This window comes from Hippopotamus amphibius, chromosome 4, assembly GCF_030028045.1.
Source record: "Hippopotamus amphibius kiboko isolate mHipAmp2 chromosome 4, mHipAmp2.hap2, whole genome shotgun sequence".
Classification (NCBI taxonomy): Eukaryota; Metazoa; Chordata; class Mammalia; order Artiodactyla; family Hippopotamidae; genus Hippopotamus; species Hippopotamus amphibius.
Window position 1 is genome coordinate 14525442 of NC_080189.1, and position 17415 is coordinate 14542856.

The following is a 17415-nucleotide window of genomic DNA, read 5'->3' on the forward strand; positions in this document are numbered from 1 at the left end:
TTGGTTGATGACGTTCAGGCTCATTTCATTCTCTTTTGAGGAAATATCTGCCAGCTACCCAAATCTGAATAACTAGAGTTTGTCTGTCAGTCACTCTCAACAGTAAAAATGACATTTCAGTTTGCGACTCACACAATTTTCCTCAAGACAGTCATCTTCTCTCCTGTTAGTGTAGTTGTTTTGATCGGAGCTGTATTATTGATGTAAACTTTCTTCACTAGCCTTTTCTCTTTTATCCTATTTTCTGAATCTTTTTGTTAATCCTGCTTTGGTTTTTTAGTTTTGGGGTTTGTTTACACTTTTTAAGTAGGCAGGCAGAAGTGTATGTCAGCTGAATTCTGGCAGTGAGGCAGAAAAAAGCTGTTGAAAATCTGTCAGTTTTTGTGACAGCCACACCTGCAGGGAGTTTTTGGTGGTTTCTCTAGAGAGTAAAGAAAAAAACCCTGAAACTTGGAGCAGGTGCTTGCATGTGAGCTCCTCACACTGGTGTGTGCCCTACAGGGCTTAATCCTGGGTCCTGTTGAGCCTGCACGGTTTCAGGGGTCAGAGATTGTGGTTAGAGGGAAAGGTGGCAAAATAACTCTAACTGGAGATATTTAAGTCCCGAAGTGGGCACACTGAAGTCCTGGTGGGCCTCAGCTGTGTGAGCTGCTCTCCTCACTCTCGAAGGCAGTGTGTGTGTTAAAGTAACAAGACTGAGGGCCTCAGCCACATGGTCATGTCACAGTACTTCAGGATCACACTTGATGTATTCTCTTACAACTGGGGGATTGGACTTTCTGTTAGAAGATAATGTATTTTTTTAAGTTGCTGATTGTGATTTTTCTCTTTAATATTCTAAAGTCAAATTTTCTATAGTAACCTATCTCAAAAATCATTTAGTACAACAACTTTTTGGTCTGGAGACCCCAGTGAGCTATGGGTTTGTATTTATGGAGACTTACTGTTTTAGAAATTAAAACTGAGAAATTGAAAAAAAATACATTGGTTTTAAGTTATTTTTAAATGACCTAAATAACCCATAACACGTTAACATAAATAACACTTTATGAAAAATGACTTTTTCAGAATGAAAAAAATCACTTAATAAGGAGAGTGGCATTGATTTACATTTTTGCAAATCTCTTCATGTCTGGCTCAGCAGAAGACAGTGGGTTTTGCTGTCTGCTTCTGGATTCGGCCTCTTGCAGCTTGATCCTTTAAAGTATGTGGAGAGAATTTGGCTTTCATAGGTACACGGTGGGAAGGAGAGAAGTATTTTAATAGCCTTTTTAGTTAATTGTGGTTATTTGTCTTTGATAACTACATGAGAATTTGACAAGAGGCAATTTCTTAAAGGTTAGTTACAGTGTGGAATCTGAAACTATTAATTAACTTTTTTATACACTTGCATTAAAACCATTTGTCTGTCTTATGCTTTGAATGGATCTTTAAGTGACAGGCTCATTTCATTCTCTTCTGAGGAAATATCTGCCAGACACCCAAATCTGAATAACTAGGGTTTGTCTGTCGCTCTTTTGAGTAAAAATTACATTCCAGCTTATAGCTCAGACAGTTTTCTCAAGACAGCTGTGCTATTTTGGTGCGCATAAGTGCTGTATACATGTTTTCTACTTCATCACACAGAATATTAAAAAAAAAAGTGTACTCAGGGGCCACATTTAATAAAATTAATGATTTTTACTGCTCGGCAAATATTTATTGAGTGTGTAGCACGTGCCAAGGATATTCTTAAGTGAAACTGCCTTTTTTTTAAAAAAAAAAAAACTGTCAATAAAGAATGCAGTGATTAATAGTACAGTTTGGTGTAACTGTCTTGATCCATGCTAAGGCACAGGAGTTTTATCACCACTGCTTTTGTACCATCAATGGAAAAGTTAAAGGGAAACAGTAAGTGACATTATAGTACTATGCAAATAGCTTTGGCCTTGTGGACTGTTTTGCATATGTTTCCTTATGTACAGAGTGCTGATGTGCTCTTTTCAGCGTCACCAGCGGGTGCTGTTGTGGGGATGGGTGGTGGTTCTGTGTGAAGGTGCTTTGGGTCAGCAGGATGGACTGGTTCTTGTCTGACTGCAGATCTGGAGCAGCAACCATTTGTTTCCCAGCGCGGAGGAAGCCACTCTTTTCCTCGGAACACTCGACACCATTTTCCTCTTCTCCTATGCTGTGGTAAGTTTTAGAACTCTCAGCTTTTATGTTGAGGAAGGATGTAAAATGAGTCCAGACCTTACGAAGTTGGCAAGGGATTTTGAAGTTGCTGACTGAGGAGAGTTTATATTTTGTGTTCTTCACATCCATCTATTCCTCCATTCGACAAAGATTATTGAGCGCCTGGCGTGTGCCAGGTACTTTTCTAGTCAATGGGGAATTTATCAATGAGCAACACAGGAAAAATCCCGACCTTTATAAAACTTATATGCTTTTTTGAGTGGGAGCTAAGGGAGACAAACGGTAACAAAATGCTATGAATGAGTAGATTACTGAGTGTATTCAAAGGTGGTAAGTGCCGTGGTAAAGAGCCAGGCAGGGAGTGGGGTTGTCATGTACGTAGGACGGCTGGGGAGGACCCCTCGAAGAGCAGAGTCCTGAGTGTAGGTGGACATGTCAGAGCCCTTCACGTACAGATGATTTTTTAAATTATGAGACTGGATGAAAATCGTCAAGAGAGTTGACAAGGATAGGGAAGAAATGGGAAGACTGAGCTGGGGCGGGCGGCTGGTGGGGGGGTGATTTCTGTATTTCGAGGTGGGGAAGGTGAGGGATGGGCCAGGGAGGCTGAGAGGGAGCAGGAGAAGCATGAGAGAGTGGTGTTGTCCTGGGAGCAGAACCAGGGTGGCTGTATCCTGGGATCGGGCAGCCCGAGTCTGCTTCTGGTCGTAGGGAATGTCTGTGGTGGCTGCGGAATTTGAGCGGTGGGGCGTGTGTGGCAACAGCCGGAGCTGCGCCCCGGGGGAGCAGTCTGACCTTTTCTCCCCAGCATCCTACTGTTTATCTTTAAAATGTGTCCGGTTATAAGAGCTTTTTAGGTGTAAATGTGCAGGTGATGTGAAACACTGGGTGAAAGTCCCAAAGTAACCTCCAGATGTTTATTTGGGTGGTTTTTAGCATATCTTTTCTTTGAAGAGGATACTTACAGACACAGTTGGAACAGATCTTGGATCATTTAGCCTAGCTCCTCAGGCCAGCCCTTTCTGTACAGGATCCCAATATAGGATCGCTGGGCTTTGGCTGGAGCACTCCCAGTGATGCTTCTCCTACTTCAGCCTTTTATGAAGTATTAGGAGAAGCCATGTGATCTCATGGAACCACTAGCTCACCACCATCAACTAGCTGTGTTAAACTTGGTATCAAAATGGAATTTAACCTTTTTTTTTTGATATTTAGTTTTCTTATCTATAGAGTTATAATGATATAGAGTTATAATGATATAGAGTTATGATGATAATACTTGTCTATAGGATTAAATAGGTTTAGGACATAAAAGGTAAAAGCCATGAAAAACCAGTGATCATAGCTCTTTATATTGAGCCGCATTTCCTTCTGTAACATCCAGGTATTGTGTGGGCATTTGGAGCAACACAGACTAAATTGGTTGCCTAATCTGAAACACAGTTGAGAGATTTTCTTCATCCCCCCCACCGCCCTTACTGTATATAGCGTAAGACCATGTGAATTGGAGCTATAGAATATAGAATCTTCTCTAATGCTTGCAGTGCCTTTTTTGAGGTAGTGAAAGCTTGACACTGATGAGGCAGAAACATTTATTATGATGTTTATAATCTGTTTTCTCTAATATAGATATATTTATCCAGCTGTATTATATTTATAGTACAGTCAGTTTATGAGAAACACTTGTATCTGAATTTAGATATTTAGTCAAGACATTTATTCATTTTACATATTTGTGGAGGAAACCTAAAGTGCATTGCCCTTAGCACTTTGGTCTGCCTTGCTGCCTTGCTGTGATCTCGGCTTTTAAATTTCTGCCACTCATTGGGAGGAGAGCAGAAGGCAGAACATTTGTACCTGTTTTCAACTAATTAGTGTCTCTGCCAACCTACTCTGCTTGCCTCGTGATGTCATGAAACCCAAGGGTCAGATTAAACAGGCAGAGCATGTGCCCCCGAAGCTTCTGTTCTATAGGACATGTAACATTTTAATTCAGAATGCAAATTGCTAAGAGGAATCCCTTTGGGAAAGCAGATAACTGAGTTCATCTATTCCAGAAGATGAAATATATTTGTGTGCTTGTTTTATTAGAATTATTCTTGGATTTTTTTTTTCTTCAGTCTCTTAGGCAGTTAGGGGATCAAATAGAATGAAAGTTTGTACTGAATTATGCTGTCTTGGTGCATGAAGCGTTTACAATATGGTGTACAGAAGCCATTGTCATTTCATGAAACCTTGGTGAAACTGATATAGGTGGCCAGTCTAGGCATGTGAATGAGATTTAATTTTTGTGTTTGGTTTGCTTTGTTTGCTTTGAAACACATCTTACTTTCTCCAGGTTGTGTTGTTATCCAGAGCTGTAAAATAAAATGCTTTATTTTTAGGGCCTTTTCATCAGCGGTATCATTGGGGATCGGCTTAATTTGCGATGGGTTCTGTCTTTTGGCATGTGCTCTTCTGCATTAGTGGTAAGTTGAAAGGCGTTATTTTTATTACTGTTATCTTGGCCAGGTATTTTAGAATCCAAGGAATCCCCCACTTTTGTATATAGACTAGAATAGTAAAATTAATCTTCAGTGTTCTAATCCCTTGTGTGCCTTTTCAGTTAGGGATGTCCTTAAAGTACGATTTCAGTCACACCCCTTCCTCGATTCTCAGTCACCAGCAAAGTCAGAGCGTAACTCGCATGGCATCCAGTGCTCGCGAGAACCCGGTCCCAGCCCGCCTCTGCAGTCGTTTGTGCCCTGTGCTCACCCCTCTGCTCTGCCAGACCAAACTATCAAAACCTCCTGTGGCCCTAACATATCCTGCTCCCTTCTGCCTCACTGCTGTTGTTCCTGCTGTTCTTCTGCCTTGAATGCCCTCTCTTCAGCTCTTCATAGTCTAACTCAGCGTCACCTTCAAGTCATTGGCCAAATAACACTTGTTTCATGATGCCCTGACTCCTGGTAGTCATAGTTCCCTGTCCTGAGCGCCTGGATTTCTTTGAAGGCACTTCTCGTGTCTGCTGCTCGGCTTGCTTATTTCTGTGTCAGTCTTGCTTTCCCTAGGAGTTTGCAGCAGGCTGGTTAAGACCACAGACTTCCCCAGACCTGCACTGCCTGGGATTTGGTCCTTCTCCAGGAGCTTCCAGCTATGGCTTCTCTGTGCTTCAGCCTCCCCTTTTGAATACCTGCACCTGGGGTTGCAGTGAGGGTTCTGAGAGTTGCCCTGTGTGGGGCATTTGGAATGGCACCTGGAGTATTAAGTGCTGTAGAGGGCAAGAGCCATATTCGATTCATCTTGATTTGTTGACAAGCGTCTAGTGGTAACTTTTTGTTGATTGAATGAAAGCATGGAGTTTAGGTAGACTCTATTATTGATTTTTAATGGCTGCCATTTGTGTGTGGGGAAGACCTTTTTTTTCTTTCTAGTTCAGAGATTGAAGCACTTTATTCACAAGCTGCTCATCCACACATATATACATACTATTTTTAAACCTGTATACATACTTTCCTGTTTTTATTTATTTTTTACATTTTTTGAAAAATTGAAGTATATACATAAACCCAATAAACCCATCCTTTTTAATGTATATTTCTGAATTTTGACAAATGAGTGTAGTTGTGTAACTGCCACCCCTCCATCTGCCCCCAGCCTTGGGCAGGCACTGACTGCTTTTCTGTCATTATAGTTTTGCTCATTCCAGAATGTCATGTAACTGGAATCATACAGTATTAGACGTACCATTTTTAAACCTGTGCCAAATATTCCCAAAGGAGAGTGACTACAAATCAAACGCCCACCCTGAGCAGAATGCCTGGAAAAAAAGCAGCCCTTTGATAAAAGCCACCAAGTGAGGGAGTGAGTCACAAGTTAGGCTGAGGCACTTAGTAGCCCCGGTAATCATGGCAGCAGGAGCTTTCCAGTCCCCACGCGGTGCCTGCGCTGTGCTAACGAATTTTAGGCACGTGAAGTCAGGTCGTCCCCAGAGCCATCCTCCATGAACTAGAGGAAAGGGAAATAGATGAAAAAAGAGGTCGAACAATGGGGACTTAACCTTTTAGAGCTGAAGATGCAAGTTGGAGGGATGTCCTCACCGCATTTTACACTGTTTGCCATCTGTGCCTCTCTGGTTGGGGACAGTTTGGTGCCTATCTCACCCAGTGCCACTCTGAGCAGGAGCCTCTGAAGAGTCAGCCACAGGTCTGTCAGGCTCCAGACACTGAATGTGTCTCTCACGTAGAGTTTTTAGTCGGAGCGTCCATGCGGATGTCACGTCTTTTTCTTTCTTCTTCTCTAAGGTGTTTGTCTTCGGCACTGTCACAGAATGGCTGCATTTCTACAGCAAGGGGCTGTACTGCAGCCTGTGGATCGTGAATGGGCTGCTGCAGTCCACTGGTTGGCCCTGTGTGGTTGCTGTTATGGGCAATTGGTTTGGAAAAGCTGGGTATGCCACTTCCTTCCTCTTTCATTTCTCTATTTCAGTAGTTTTACTATGGGATTGTTCAAGATGTGTCAGACTCAACTCACCTGACCCCTTCGACACCATCCACCTCTTCCCTCTATTTTGGAAAGTTCAGAGGAGCAGGGAGAGGAGGCGTCATGTCAGAGTTCATTGGACCCTAGGGGTGGTCTAGCCCGTGAGACTCATTCACAGCACTCTCCTGGCCATGGTCACATTTTGAGTGTGGCTAAGACAGTACATCTCAAATTTTTAAAAAAAATCTTCCCTTTAGAAAATGTAAATAACATACCATAATAACAAAAGTCTCACATGCCATCTCATGTATCTTCCCGTGGGTTTTGCTTTCCCTTTGTTTTGAGACTCAGTGATCTAGTTTAATCTTCTTAAATTAAAGATAAGGAAACTGAGGCCAGCAGTTATCCATGGGACTTGCCTAAGGTTACAGAGCAAAGGCTCCAAGAAGATGCAAATGAAGCATGCCAAACTTTGGGGCTTAGTTAAATCGTCCATTACCCCCCTAAACCTTCAGGTACTTACCAGTCGTACGTGAGGACGTGTGTGAGTTCATGGTGTGAGGATGGGCACCTGCTGCCACTCAAGAAGAACCGTACTTAATTTACAGGATGGAAAATAAGTTGAGCTACCCAAAGACTTGGCTTTGTTGTTTATCATTGTTTGTGACACTCTGCCTTTGGGAATACTGTTAATTTGGATTTCTGTCATCTGTACTGGATAAATATTTACATGTTGTGAGAGGCACACTTATTTCATTGATGGCTCTATGTTTTTTGTTTACTCTTTTACGCGGGACCAGTGTACACAGCAGGCATTGTCCACCCGCTGTGGTGATCAGTGCATGCTTTGACCAGCTCCTCGGTTTTCCAGTTTCATAGTGGGAGTAGTGGTGCCTGCTGGCTAATGATCTGTATCGTTGTGAAAGTTCACCTGTAAAACGCCTTGTGGTTAGAATAAGCCTCGCTTTAATAAGAATGCTCTAATTATGTTCAGTGTGCTAGTGATTTCTGGTTCTTTCCAACTCTAGTGTCACTGGTTTAACAGAATTGGTTTTCAGAGATACTCATTCTCCTGTGATACTTTAGTTTTCTTTTGGCATAGGTGATACTGTCTACTTGGTGCTGTTTAATTTTATTAAGATTTTTAAGGTAACTTCTTTCCAATCATGCTTTTTGAGAATTATGCAAAGGCTACTTGATTATAGTAGCCAAATCAGAGAGTATAAATGAACAGAGAAATAAAGACAAAACCACCTGAAATCCTGTCACTCAAAGATAATCACTTTGATATGTATCATTTTGAGGTAATCCTTATCTGAACTGTTATAAATTGGATGACATGGGATGGTAGGTGGCAGTGACTGGGCAGGTTGACCTCTTCATTATTTCTCTGGCTCAGTCACAAAAACAAACAGCAAATTCAAGAAAGCCATTACAGTTTACTTTTGAAAGTAAGACTGTTTGTTTTTAAGCAAATAACACTAGTAAGTGAAATCAATGATGCACTGCCTGACAGACAATAACTCTTCCTGTGAAGTGTAACAGTAAACCACGAAATAGCATTAAAACCATGACAAATTAAAGTCACGGTTGTTTTCAGCCAGTTTCTTCTGAAGTCATGTCTTATCAGCCAGTGTTATTCCATCCCTCTAGGACCCTCTTGGTAGGTTTTATGTTTTAGAGGCTTGGGGCATTTTTGCGCTGGGGTTTATCTAGTTCAAATCATTTGTTTCCAAGTGAAAAAACTTGGGGCCCGGGGGAGTTAAGTGACCTACTGAGGACATTGCCCTGCAGAGCTCACCTTGGGTAAGTTGTCACAGTTTTTTAAAACACATTGAGGCAGGTAGTCCTGGTAGGTACACCTTTGCAGGCCCACGCTGTCAACTCTGTCCCTGCACTCAGTCCTCTGAGGAGCAGAGCGCTCTGCACATGAGCACACCGTGTGGGCCGGGACTTCCTGGAGCTCCCCCAGCTGGAAGTGGCAGAGCTAGGACTTCTGAACAGACTTTATTTTTCACTGGACAGTGTTGTCTTCCTGTTAATTTCTAAGAGTCCTTCTGTCTCAATGAGGTTATAATAATGTCGAAAGAGCTGAAGAACCTAGATCCAACATTGTGTGTTACTAATATGTATCAAGTAGACTAAAATACAAATTTAAACGTTAAAAAATTAGTTTTTCTTAACTTTTTTTCCCTTCATCAGCCCTACCACCATTGCCTGTGTCCAGAGCTAGTTGTTTTTCTCCAGGACTGTTTTAATAGCTAGTTTCCCTTCCGTCAGACTCTTCGTCCACATATCCTTTTTTTTTTTTAATGGCCTTATTGAGGTATACCTTAAGCTGCACATGTTCTGAGTGTACAGGGTGATGAGTTTTGGCATGCATACACTTGTACAAGTTTCCTCACAAGTAAGATAATGACATATCCATCCCCCCCAAAGTTTCCTCATGTCCCTTGGTAATTCCTCCTACTGCCATCTGCAGTCAACCACTGATCTGCTTTCTGTCACTTTAATATGAATTTTCTAAAATTTTATATAAATGGAATCACGTAGTATGTCTTCTTGCCTGTCTTCTTCCGCTCGGCAGGAGATTAGGTGGAATGTTCATTCCTTTTTATAGCTGAGGAGTCATTGTGTCACAATTTATCTGTTCACCTGTTGGTGAACACTTGGGTTTTTAGTTTTTGGCTTTTACTAGTAAAGCTACTGTGAATATTTGTTCACGAATCTTTGTATGGACATATGCTTTTGTTTTTGGATAAATACCTTGGAGTAGAATGGTTGGATCATATGATAGGTGCGTGTTTATCTTTTTAAGAAACTGGCAATTTCTTCTAAAGTTGTTGAACCATTTTACATTCCCACCAGCAGAGCGTAAGGGTTCTAGGTGCTATACATCCTCACCAACACTTGGTATGTTCAGTGTGTTGTTTTTTTTCAGTATGTTTTGATTTTAGCTCTTCTAGTAGGTGTGTAATGATACCTTGTTGTGGTTTTAATTTGTATTTCACTAATGTCTGATGATGTTGGTCATCTTTTCATGTGCTTATTTGCATCTTATTTTTATGTGTGTGTGAAGTTTGTTAAAATCTTTTGCTGCCTTTTCAGAAACTGTTAGAGATGATTGTAGATTTATACTCTTTAACATTTTATTGCATTGCCTGTTTTTCACATTATTGAGTTTTGAGAGCTCTTTATATTCCAGCGACAAGCAGTTTCTCCCAATGCGTGGCCTTGTCTTTTTAAATTCTCTCAATAGTATCTTTCAGTGAGCCCAAAATTGAACTTATAATAAAATCTTAGAGTTAGAAGAGACATACCTGATGTTTTGAGGTTTGGCTATACTTTAAAAAAGCATTAAAATAGAATATTGATTCTTTGTAATGTGAACCTGTATTGTTTTGGCCATTTTGTATTTGAACTGCACAGAAAATCCCTTCTGATTCTGTTGTCTTCTGTCTTGCACCCTACCTGTCGTAGACGAGGAGTTGTTTTTGGTCTCTGGAGTGCCTGTGCCTCAGTGGGCAACATTTTGGGAGCGTGTCTAGCTTCTTCCGTTCTGCAGTATGGTTATGAGGTAGGTGTTTCTTTCTAGCTTTTTCTTGAGGATATAAATATATTTTTTATTTTTAGGAAATAATTGTGTGACCATTTAAAATGATCTAGAGCTATGTCTGGGTGGGCCAAGGTTTGTATTAAGAGTGGACAAACTTTTGGTAAATTCAAACACATTAAAAAAATTATTCATGGAAAAACACCCAAATCTAAAGACATATAATCAGTTGGGGAAAAGTATTTGCCACTCATGTTACAGATAAAGAGCTCATCTCCTCAGTATATAAAGAGTGCCCACAAATTGATAAGAAAAAGACCAACAACACACAGAAAGAAAGGTAAAGGATTTAAATGTGTAGTTCATGAAAAGGAAATAGAAATGGCTTGTAAACGTACGACAGGGTATTCCACTTCACTCAGAACTTATTCATTCATTCAGTAAATATTTTCAAACTCCTCTAAATGCCCCAAGGTAGTAGAGAATAGAGCCCTGACCAAAAGAGACAAAAATCTTTGCCCTAATGGAGTTTAGGTGTTAGTCGGCAGAGAAATGCAAATTAAAACTACACTGTAAAAAAAAAAAAAGAAAAAAACCCACGCCATATACTTGTTAGATTGGTAAAAACCCAAAAGTTTGATAACACGTATTTATGAGGATGTGACAAAGCAGGCATTGCAGGTGGGAGAGTAATTACAATGGCTCTGACCAAGCAGTTCCACGTCTGTGAATTAATCCCTCTGGTGAATATACTTCAGCATGTACAAAGAGATACATCTACAAGGTTATTTACTTCAGCACTGTTTGTAATAGCAAAAGATTGGTAACAGATGTCAACCAAAAGGGAGACAGTTTTACCAAGGAACACCTGTGCAATGGAATTCCGTGCAGCTGTGAAATAGAATTAGGCACCCCTGCAGGTCCTGATAGGGAAACGGCTCAATGGTATGTTAAGTGAAGAAAGCAAGGGTGCATGACCGTGTGTTGAATGCTGCCATTTGTGTGAAGTGGAGGAAGAATTAAAGAGTATCTGTTGTATTGGCTTGTATGTTTCCGAAGCAGTCTCTGGAAAGTAAAAATTAAAGAACAGTGCTCATATGTTGGAAGAATGAGAATTGAATGGCTGCGAGAAGGGATGGGAGGGAGGGTTTAAGTGTATACGTCTTCTATTTTTTGTTCCTTGAATCATGTCAACCTCTTGCCTGTTCAAGACCCTAATAATTAAAAGTGAGTTGCCCTTTTAAAAAGTAGATACATTTTTAAACAGCTCATCAAGTGTTTGGTCCCTGAAAAATTTTGGTGTGGTTAGAGCGAGTGGGACATCCTTCCTGTATTCCCAGTCACCTTTCCCAGGTTTCTTAGCTTCACACCTGGATTGTACTAATTAGCTCAGATGGGAATTTTGGTTCACCCTATGTGCTGCTCCCAGATTTGCCTTCTGGAAACACTGATTTTGTCACCTGTCTATCCACATCAGACTCCGTTCTCTCTTAAATAAAATTCGGCGGTGCAGCCTGGCTCTTGAGTCTTTCATCTGGATAGCATCTTTCCAAGTCAGTGTTCTTCCCTGTTACCGCCAGCAGTAGCCCTCCGCTCCCACCACGCAGAAGGCTTTCCGTCTCCCTCCTGCCCGGTGCCTTGGCTTCAGCCGTGCTGGGAAAGGCGGTCACTTGTAGGATTTTCAGCTGCCTCTGAAAGTGTTGTCTCTCTCCTTCAACCTGTGTTTCCGTCTTCTGAATTCAGTTCCTCTATATGTTTCCTATTAGGACTGGGCCTCCTCATTTATTCAGCTATATGCGGCTTTACATTATTATTTTGTGTATTGTTTAATCCCCTCAACTGGAAATTATCTTTGAGGGCAGATACTGTCTGTTGTGGGAGGCCAAGTTGTATAAAGAGTGATATTTTTGGAGCTAGTTCCGATTTCACAATCGTAATAATACCACTCAGTGTCTAGGAGACCTTAATTATCCTCTCTGAGCCCTGTAGAGTCACTGGGAAAAACTTGTGAGAAAACACAAGTACAACACTTAGCTCAGTGCCTGGCACAGGCTAGGTGCTCAGTGCTCATTTCCTTCCTGGCCGCCCCGTCCCCCCTACATGTGCCTCTAATGAATGTGCCTTTAATGAGCATCCCAGATGTGTCAGGAACACCTTTCCCCTCCCCCTGCAGTATGCCTTCCTGGTGACGGCGGCTGTGCAGTTTGCTGGTGGGATCATCGTCTTCTTTGGACTCCTGGTGTCACCCGAAGAAATTGGTGAGCAGCTGCTCTTCTGCTCAAAATGTCTTACTGTTATGGGCAGAGAGAAACCTGTGGCCAGAACAGAACAGCCCGTCTCTTTCTGCCTAGGAGAACTGTGAGCTCCTTTCAGTGTATTCAAGGAGCAGTATTGCTGTCTGTGTCCTGTCGATGCTGGGGCCTTGCCTGGCACAGCTGCAAATGTTTGAGGGAGTGAGGCTCACCTTTTTATAGATTCAGGGAAAACTCATCATTTGCAAAGGGGTTTTATAATGGAGACAGACGCTGGCTAGAAATTAGCATGGATATATTTCGAATTTCACTTCTTGAGACAGATTTCCTTTCCTTCATAAAAATAATTTATTGTGATGATTAATCTGTGGTTAAATACAGAATGTGTACAAGTGAAACCACGGAAGCAGGTAGATGTATGATTCTTCTCTCTTTTGAGTATGACTAAAGAGACACCTCAGTTTAATAGTACATAATTAACTTTTTTTCTTTCTCTCTCTTTTTTTTTTGGTATATAAGAGAGATGGTGTGATATAGTTGAAAAAGCATTGCTTTGAAGCCAGGTAAAGGAGGATTAGAGTCCTGGGTTTGTTGCTCATTAGCTATGTGACCTTAATTGGACTCTGAACCTTAGTAGGTTCTCTAAAATGGAAATAAAAATAACGTGGACCCCATAGGTAATGATGCATGCAGAGCACTTAGCCCAGTGCCAGGCACCTGGAGGGCCCTCTGTAAATGTGGCTTGTCACTGTTGTTGTAGGTCTCTCAGGTATTGAGGCAGAAGAAAATTTTGAAGAAGACTCACACAGGCCGTTAATTAATGGTGCTGAAAATGAAGATGAAGCTGAGCCTAATTATTCAATCCAAGAAGGCAGTGCTGTTACCCAAGTCAAGGCAATAAGCTTTTACCAGGCTTGCTGCCTGCCTGGAGTTATAGCGGTAAGGACTGTTCAAACCTCCTCACCACAGCCAGTGAGATATTCTAGTCTGGATAGTAACTCCGCCTGGGATGAAGCATCTTGAAGTAGTTACTCTTTGAGACTTTATTTTAGGAATATATGTTCAGAGGAATAATGAATAGTGGCCCTTAGCTTGTTTCTGTATTGGCACCACTTGAAATTTTATCTGATATCTAATGCAGGGGTTGGCAGACATCTTCTGTGCAGAGCCAGACAGTAAATGGTTTCAACTTTGGGGCCACCATACAGTCTCTGCCACAACTGCTCAGCTCAGTAAAGCAAAGGAATCCATGGACGATATGGAACAAATTGACCTGGCCGGATTTGGCCCGAGCCCGTGCTCACTGACCCTGATCTAGAGTTTGAGTAAGAAGGCAAAATTGTTATTTTTGAATATATGCCTTTTGACCAGTTGAAGTGTTACAGAATTATAAATAGACCAAGAGAGATTTGACTGGTTCATTAAGTCTGCCTTATTTGCTTATGTTCTTACCAATTCTAGGGGGAAAAAAGTTTGCCCTTGTGTTAAAAGGTTGAGAGCAGAATACTCCACAGTGTTTCTCGGTAACGCAGTCCAGTGTTTCCACAACCTTTATAGTCAGGTGTTTTCCTAATGTCTAAACTGAATCCCTCCTGCTGCAGTTTTTCTGTCCTGGTGTTTCGGGCGTTCTAGCGCAGGAGTGGAAGTTAAGAGGCCTAGGTTATGTTGCCAGCTTACCCACTAACTCTGTGTGAGGCCTGGGGTAAGTCACTCAGCCTGTCCTTGTGTCTCAGTTCCCCTTCCTACAGATAGAAAGTCTACCAGTCTTCCCCAGGGTCTGTAACGTTGGGTTATTGTATTGTGAATAAGCACCTTTTTTTATTTTATTGTTTAATGGTGCTTTATGAATGTAACCCTTCAGTTAGATTCAGAGTCTGTAGGTTGTCCTATTTCGTACCTACCAGTTCCCTTCTACCTGCCCCCAAACTAAGAGAACTGACATTTGTGAATAGATCATTTAAGCGTGAGTTAAAATTTAAGTTCCCACAATTCGTCAACCAGAAGGTGATGTGTAATACAAGGGAAGTGCATGTTCCTTTGGGTCTGTTCTTATGCTAATGATTAATATTTTTTAAAGTGGTTATTAAAATATTCTGGTAATGATTTAATTTCTGAGACAGAACTTAGATTTGTTGTGACTAAACGTGGCCCTCTTTCGCTGTTCCTTTGTATTTCACAAGCTGTTGTTCCCTGCCACGGGCAGGGTGTAAAGGAAATCCAGTTAACTTAATTCCTTTGTCTTTGTGGCAGGCTGTCTGGACAGAATGCAGTCATGACTGGGATTTGGCTCTCTAGGGGGCGGCTGCTGCCCTGCCAGGGAAGCTGCTTTAAAACAAGTGATACCTAGGGAATAACTGGCAGCTCCAGGGAAAAGAATATACTAGCCAGACACCCTTTGAAGTCAGTCTCTCTGTTCCTCCCCCTTCTTCCTTTGATGCTAAATGTTAGGATTTCCTGGTAATAATGTGTTGAATATAGGATTCTCAGCCCTGCTGCCATCTTAAGGCAGCTGTGACTTTCATTCCTCAGCGTAGAGCCACAGAGCCACAGGGCCCAGCGTAGATCCTGTTCTTTCATTTTTGACTCAAAGCTTTTGGAAACTACAATGTGAGAGTAGTTTTCATGTTGATGCTTTTCTTAGACCTTGGAGCTATAGTCCAGTCCCATTGCTTTGCATCACCCATAATGTTAACTTCCCAGGAAGTAAAACAGAAAAGTCTGGCTGCTTGCAATACAGGCTGTGATGTTTACTGGATTCGTTTGCTTATGGTTAGTGCTAGTCAGTGGCATGAATACCTTTTATCTTTATCTAAATAAAGAAATATGAGCATGTGTCCTGCCTTACAGGTTCAAAACACTGGTTTGCTTCTACCAGAGAACTGAAAGGAGAAGAAAGTGGGGACAGTTAAGGAGTAGTCCTGTGTGTTTTTTATCCCAAGGTCTGCTGTACTGCCTTTCTAGGCGTCAAGGGGGATGAAGAGAGGAGGGAGACTAGGTAAAGTCGGCAAATAGGAATTTGTAGAAACACTGACTTTTAAAACCAGGTGCTCTTCACCCCAAACTCCTCTGTTTTGTTTTGCTGTTTAATTACGTGAAAATGGTACTTATGCTGTGCTGTTTGTTCCTTATTGATTGTTGGATGTTTTTCTCATAGTATTCACTGGCCTATGCCTGCTTGAAGTTAGTGAATTACTCCTTCTTCTTCTGGTTGCCCTTTTATCTGAGTAACAACTTTGGATGGAAGGAGGCTGAAGCTGACAGGCTGTCCATTTGGTATGATGTTGGAGGAATTATAGGTAAGGCCAGCGATGCATCTTTTTCTATAGTAAGAATTAGTCACTAGTCATATTTTACTGGGTTGTGAAATCTGACATCATTTAAAATTTTATTACATATTCCACAGCCGTTTTCCCTAAACTGTCCTACCAGTAAATAGCCAAAATCTTTAAAAAAGAAAAAAAAAAAAAGGTTCTTAGAAAAGAAGATGAGAGACTAGTCTACAGCAGCGCTCTGATTTATAGGGCTCTTTTTTCTCAGTCCTTTGTTGATGGACCAGTTCTTTTGTCTTGGAAAACTGCAGGGATGTTTCTCTCTGATCTCTTTAAGTGTAACCCTTTTGTATACTTTCAGTGATACCTTAGCTCTAAGGCAAATTGTATGCCAGAGGTCCAAGTTAGGGTGTGGATGTGTTCATTTTATATACCACCCCGCAGCCAAAGAAGGGAAACATACTAGCTTAGGGTATTGCTTGTCAGATCATAAAGGTAGGAATAATAAAAGGGATTAACTTTTTTGTTTTGCAGTGGCTTCATTGTATATCCACAGCAGATTTTAGTAGTGACTTTTTGCTCTAGCTGGAAGTGTAGATAAGGAAGTAGGAAACTTTAGAATCACACAGATGGTACAGAATGCATGTTAGTGAGTACTGCGTATATGCCTGTCGCAGGCCCTTGATCTCCTTTCCGTAATGTTTGCATTTAAAAGTGTGGAAAGACTAAATTGCCCTGAGCACATGAAAGCATGGTGTATCCTTAGGTGATATACTGTTGCTGTATTTGAACTTGTGTGCCCTTACCCTTAGACCTAGAGCTAAAGGTGAGGTTGCTGCCTTTAAACCTGCACATACTTCTCTGTCCTGAACATACTGCTGATGAGGGTGTACCAGGTGTCCCTTTGCCCCTAGACTCCAAACAGGACTGTATCGAAATGTGACTGTTGCTTCAAGGGTCCACATCACCTCTTTTTAAACATCTTGACCTGTTAGTTATTGCCCAACCATAATTGCTGCTTTTAGTTTTACTCAGTTATGTATGTTCACTACTACTAATAGCCGATGAAGCACAGTCCTTAATTAATTATCTTTTAAAATCAGGAAAAGCCTTCACAGCTGGTTGGAGAAGGAAAAACAGCAAGGATCAGTGGGGTGCTTTTGATGATTTTCCCTTATTTGTGGTGTGCTGTCCCCATCAGCTGTCCTGGCGGTTAATAGTCAGGTGACCTTTCTCAAAGGAAATTATGGAGGAAGTTTTTTAGGAGAGTCAGCTCTCTCTTTGGATAGACCAGTGTTAGGATCCTGATCGAGGGTGGAGGGTACGTGGTAAGCAAGAGTCAGGTAGCTGAGCTAAATGAGAAATTTTGATTGGGTTGCACTCTTTGTGCTTGAAGGTGGAACTCTGCAAGGCTTCATCTCCGATGTGCTACAGAAGAGAGCCCCGGTGTTAGCTCTCAGTCTGCTTCTGGCTGTCGGGTCCCTTGTTGGATATAGTCGTGAGTGTTCGCTTGCAATTAAACTGTTTTCCTCATCTCTTAGGACTAAGGCATTTGCCTTGAGTCAGTGATCAGCCCCGGGGAGATGGTTGAGACCAGCCACAAAGGCAGAATATGGGACCTTTGTATTGTCCTGTAAATGCCAGTAAAAGTATCATCACATAGTTTTATTTGTGTTGGGGAGGAAACTGGCATCTATTCTGCTTTGTT

The 17415-nt window shown here is 41.5% G+C and overlaps 1 protein-coding gene across 11 annotated transcripts in view; it reads left to right on the forward strand.

Annotated features, from left to right (window-relative positions):
- The window catches only part of SLC37A3 (solute carrier family 37 member 3), a 39656-nt gene that overhangs the window by 14103 nt on the left and 8138 nt on the right, over positions 1–17415 (forward strand). For 5 of the 11 annotated variants that reach the window (XM_057732021.1, XM_057732020.1, XM_057732023.1 and 2 more), the window contains 8 exons: positions 2080–2172; positions 4557–4640; positions 6456–6601; positions 10063–10210; positions 12360–12444; positions 13199–13377; positions 15593–15734; positions 17104–17205. In XM_057732021.1, coding sequence (XP_057588004.1) covers positions 2080–2172; positions 4557–4640; positions 6456–6601; positions 10063–10210; positions 12360–12444; positions 13199–13377; positions 15593–15734; positions 17104–17205 — 979 coding nt within the window. The remainder of the gene's footprint in view (positions 1–2079; positions 2173–4556; positions 4641–6455; positions 6602–10062; positions 10211–12359; positions 12445–13198; positions 13378–15592; positions 15735–17103; positions 17206–17415) is intronic. The other 6 variants (XM_057732024.1, XM_057732031.1, XM_057732025.1 and 3 more) reach the window with 5 other exon arrangements.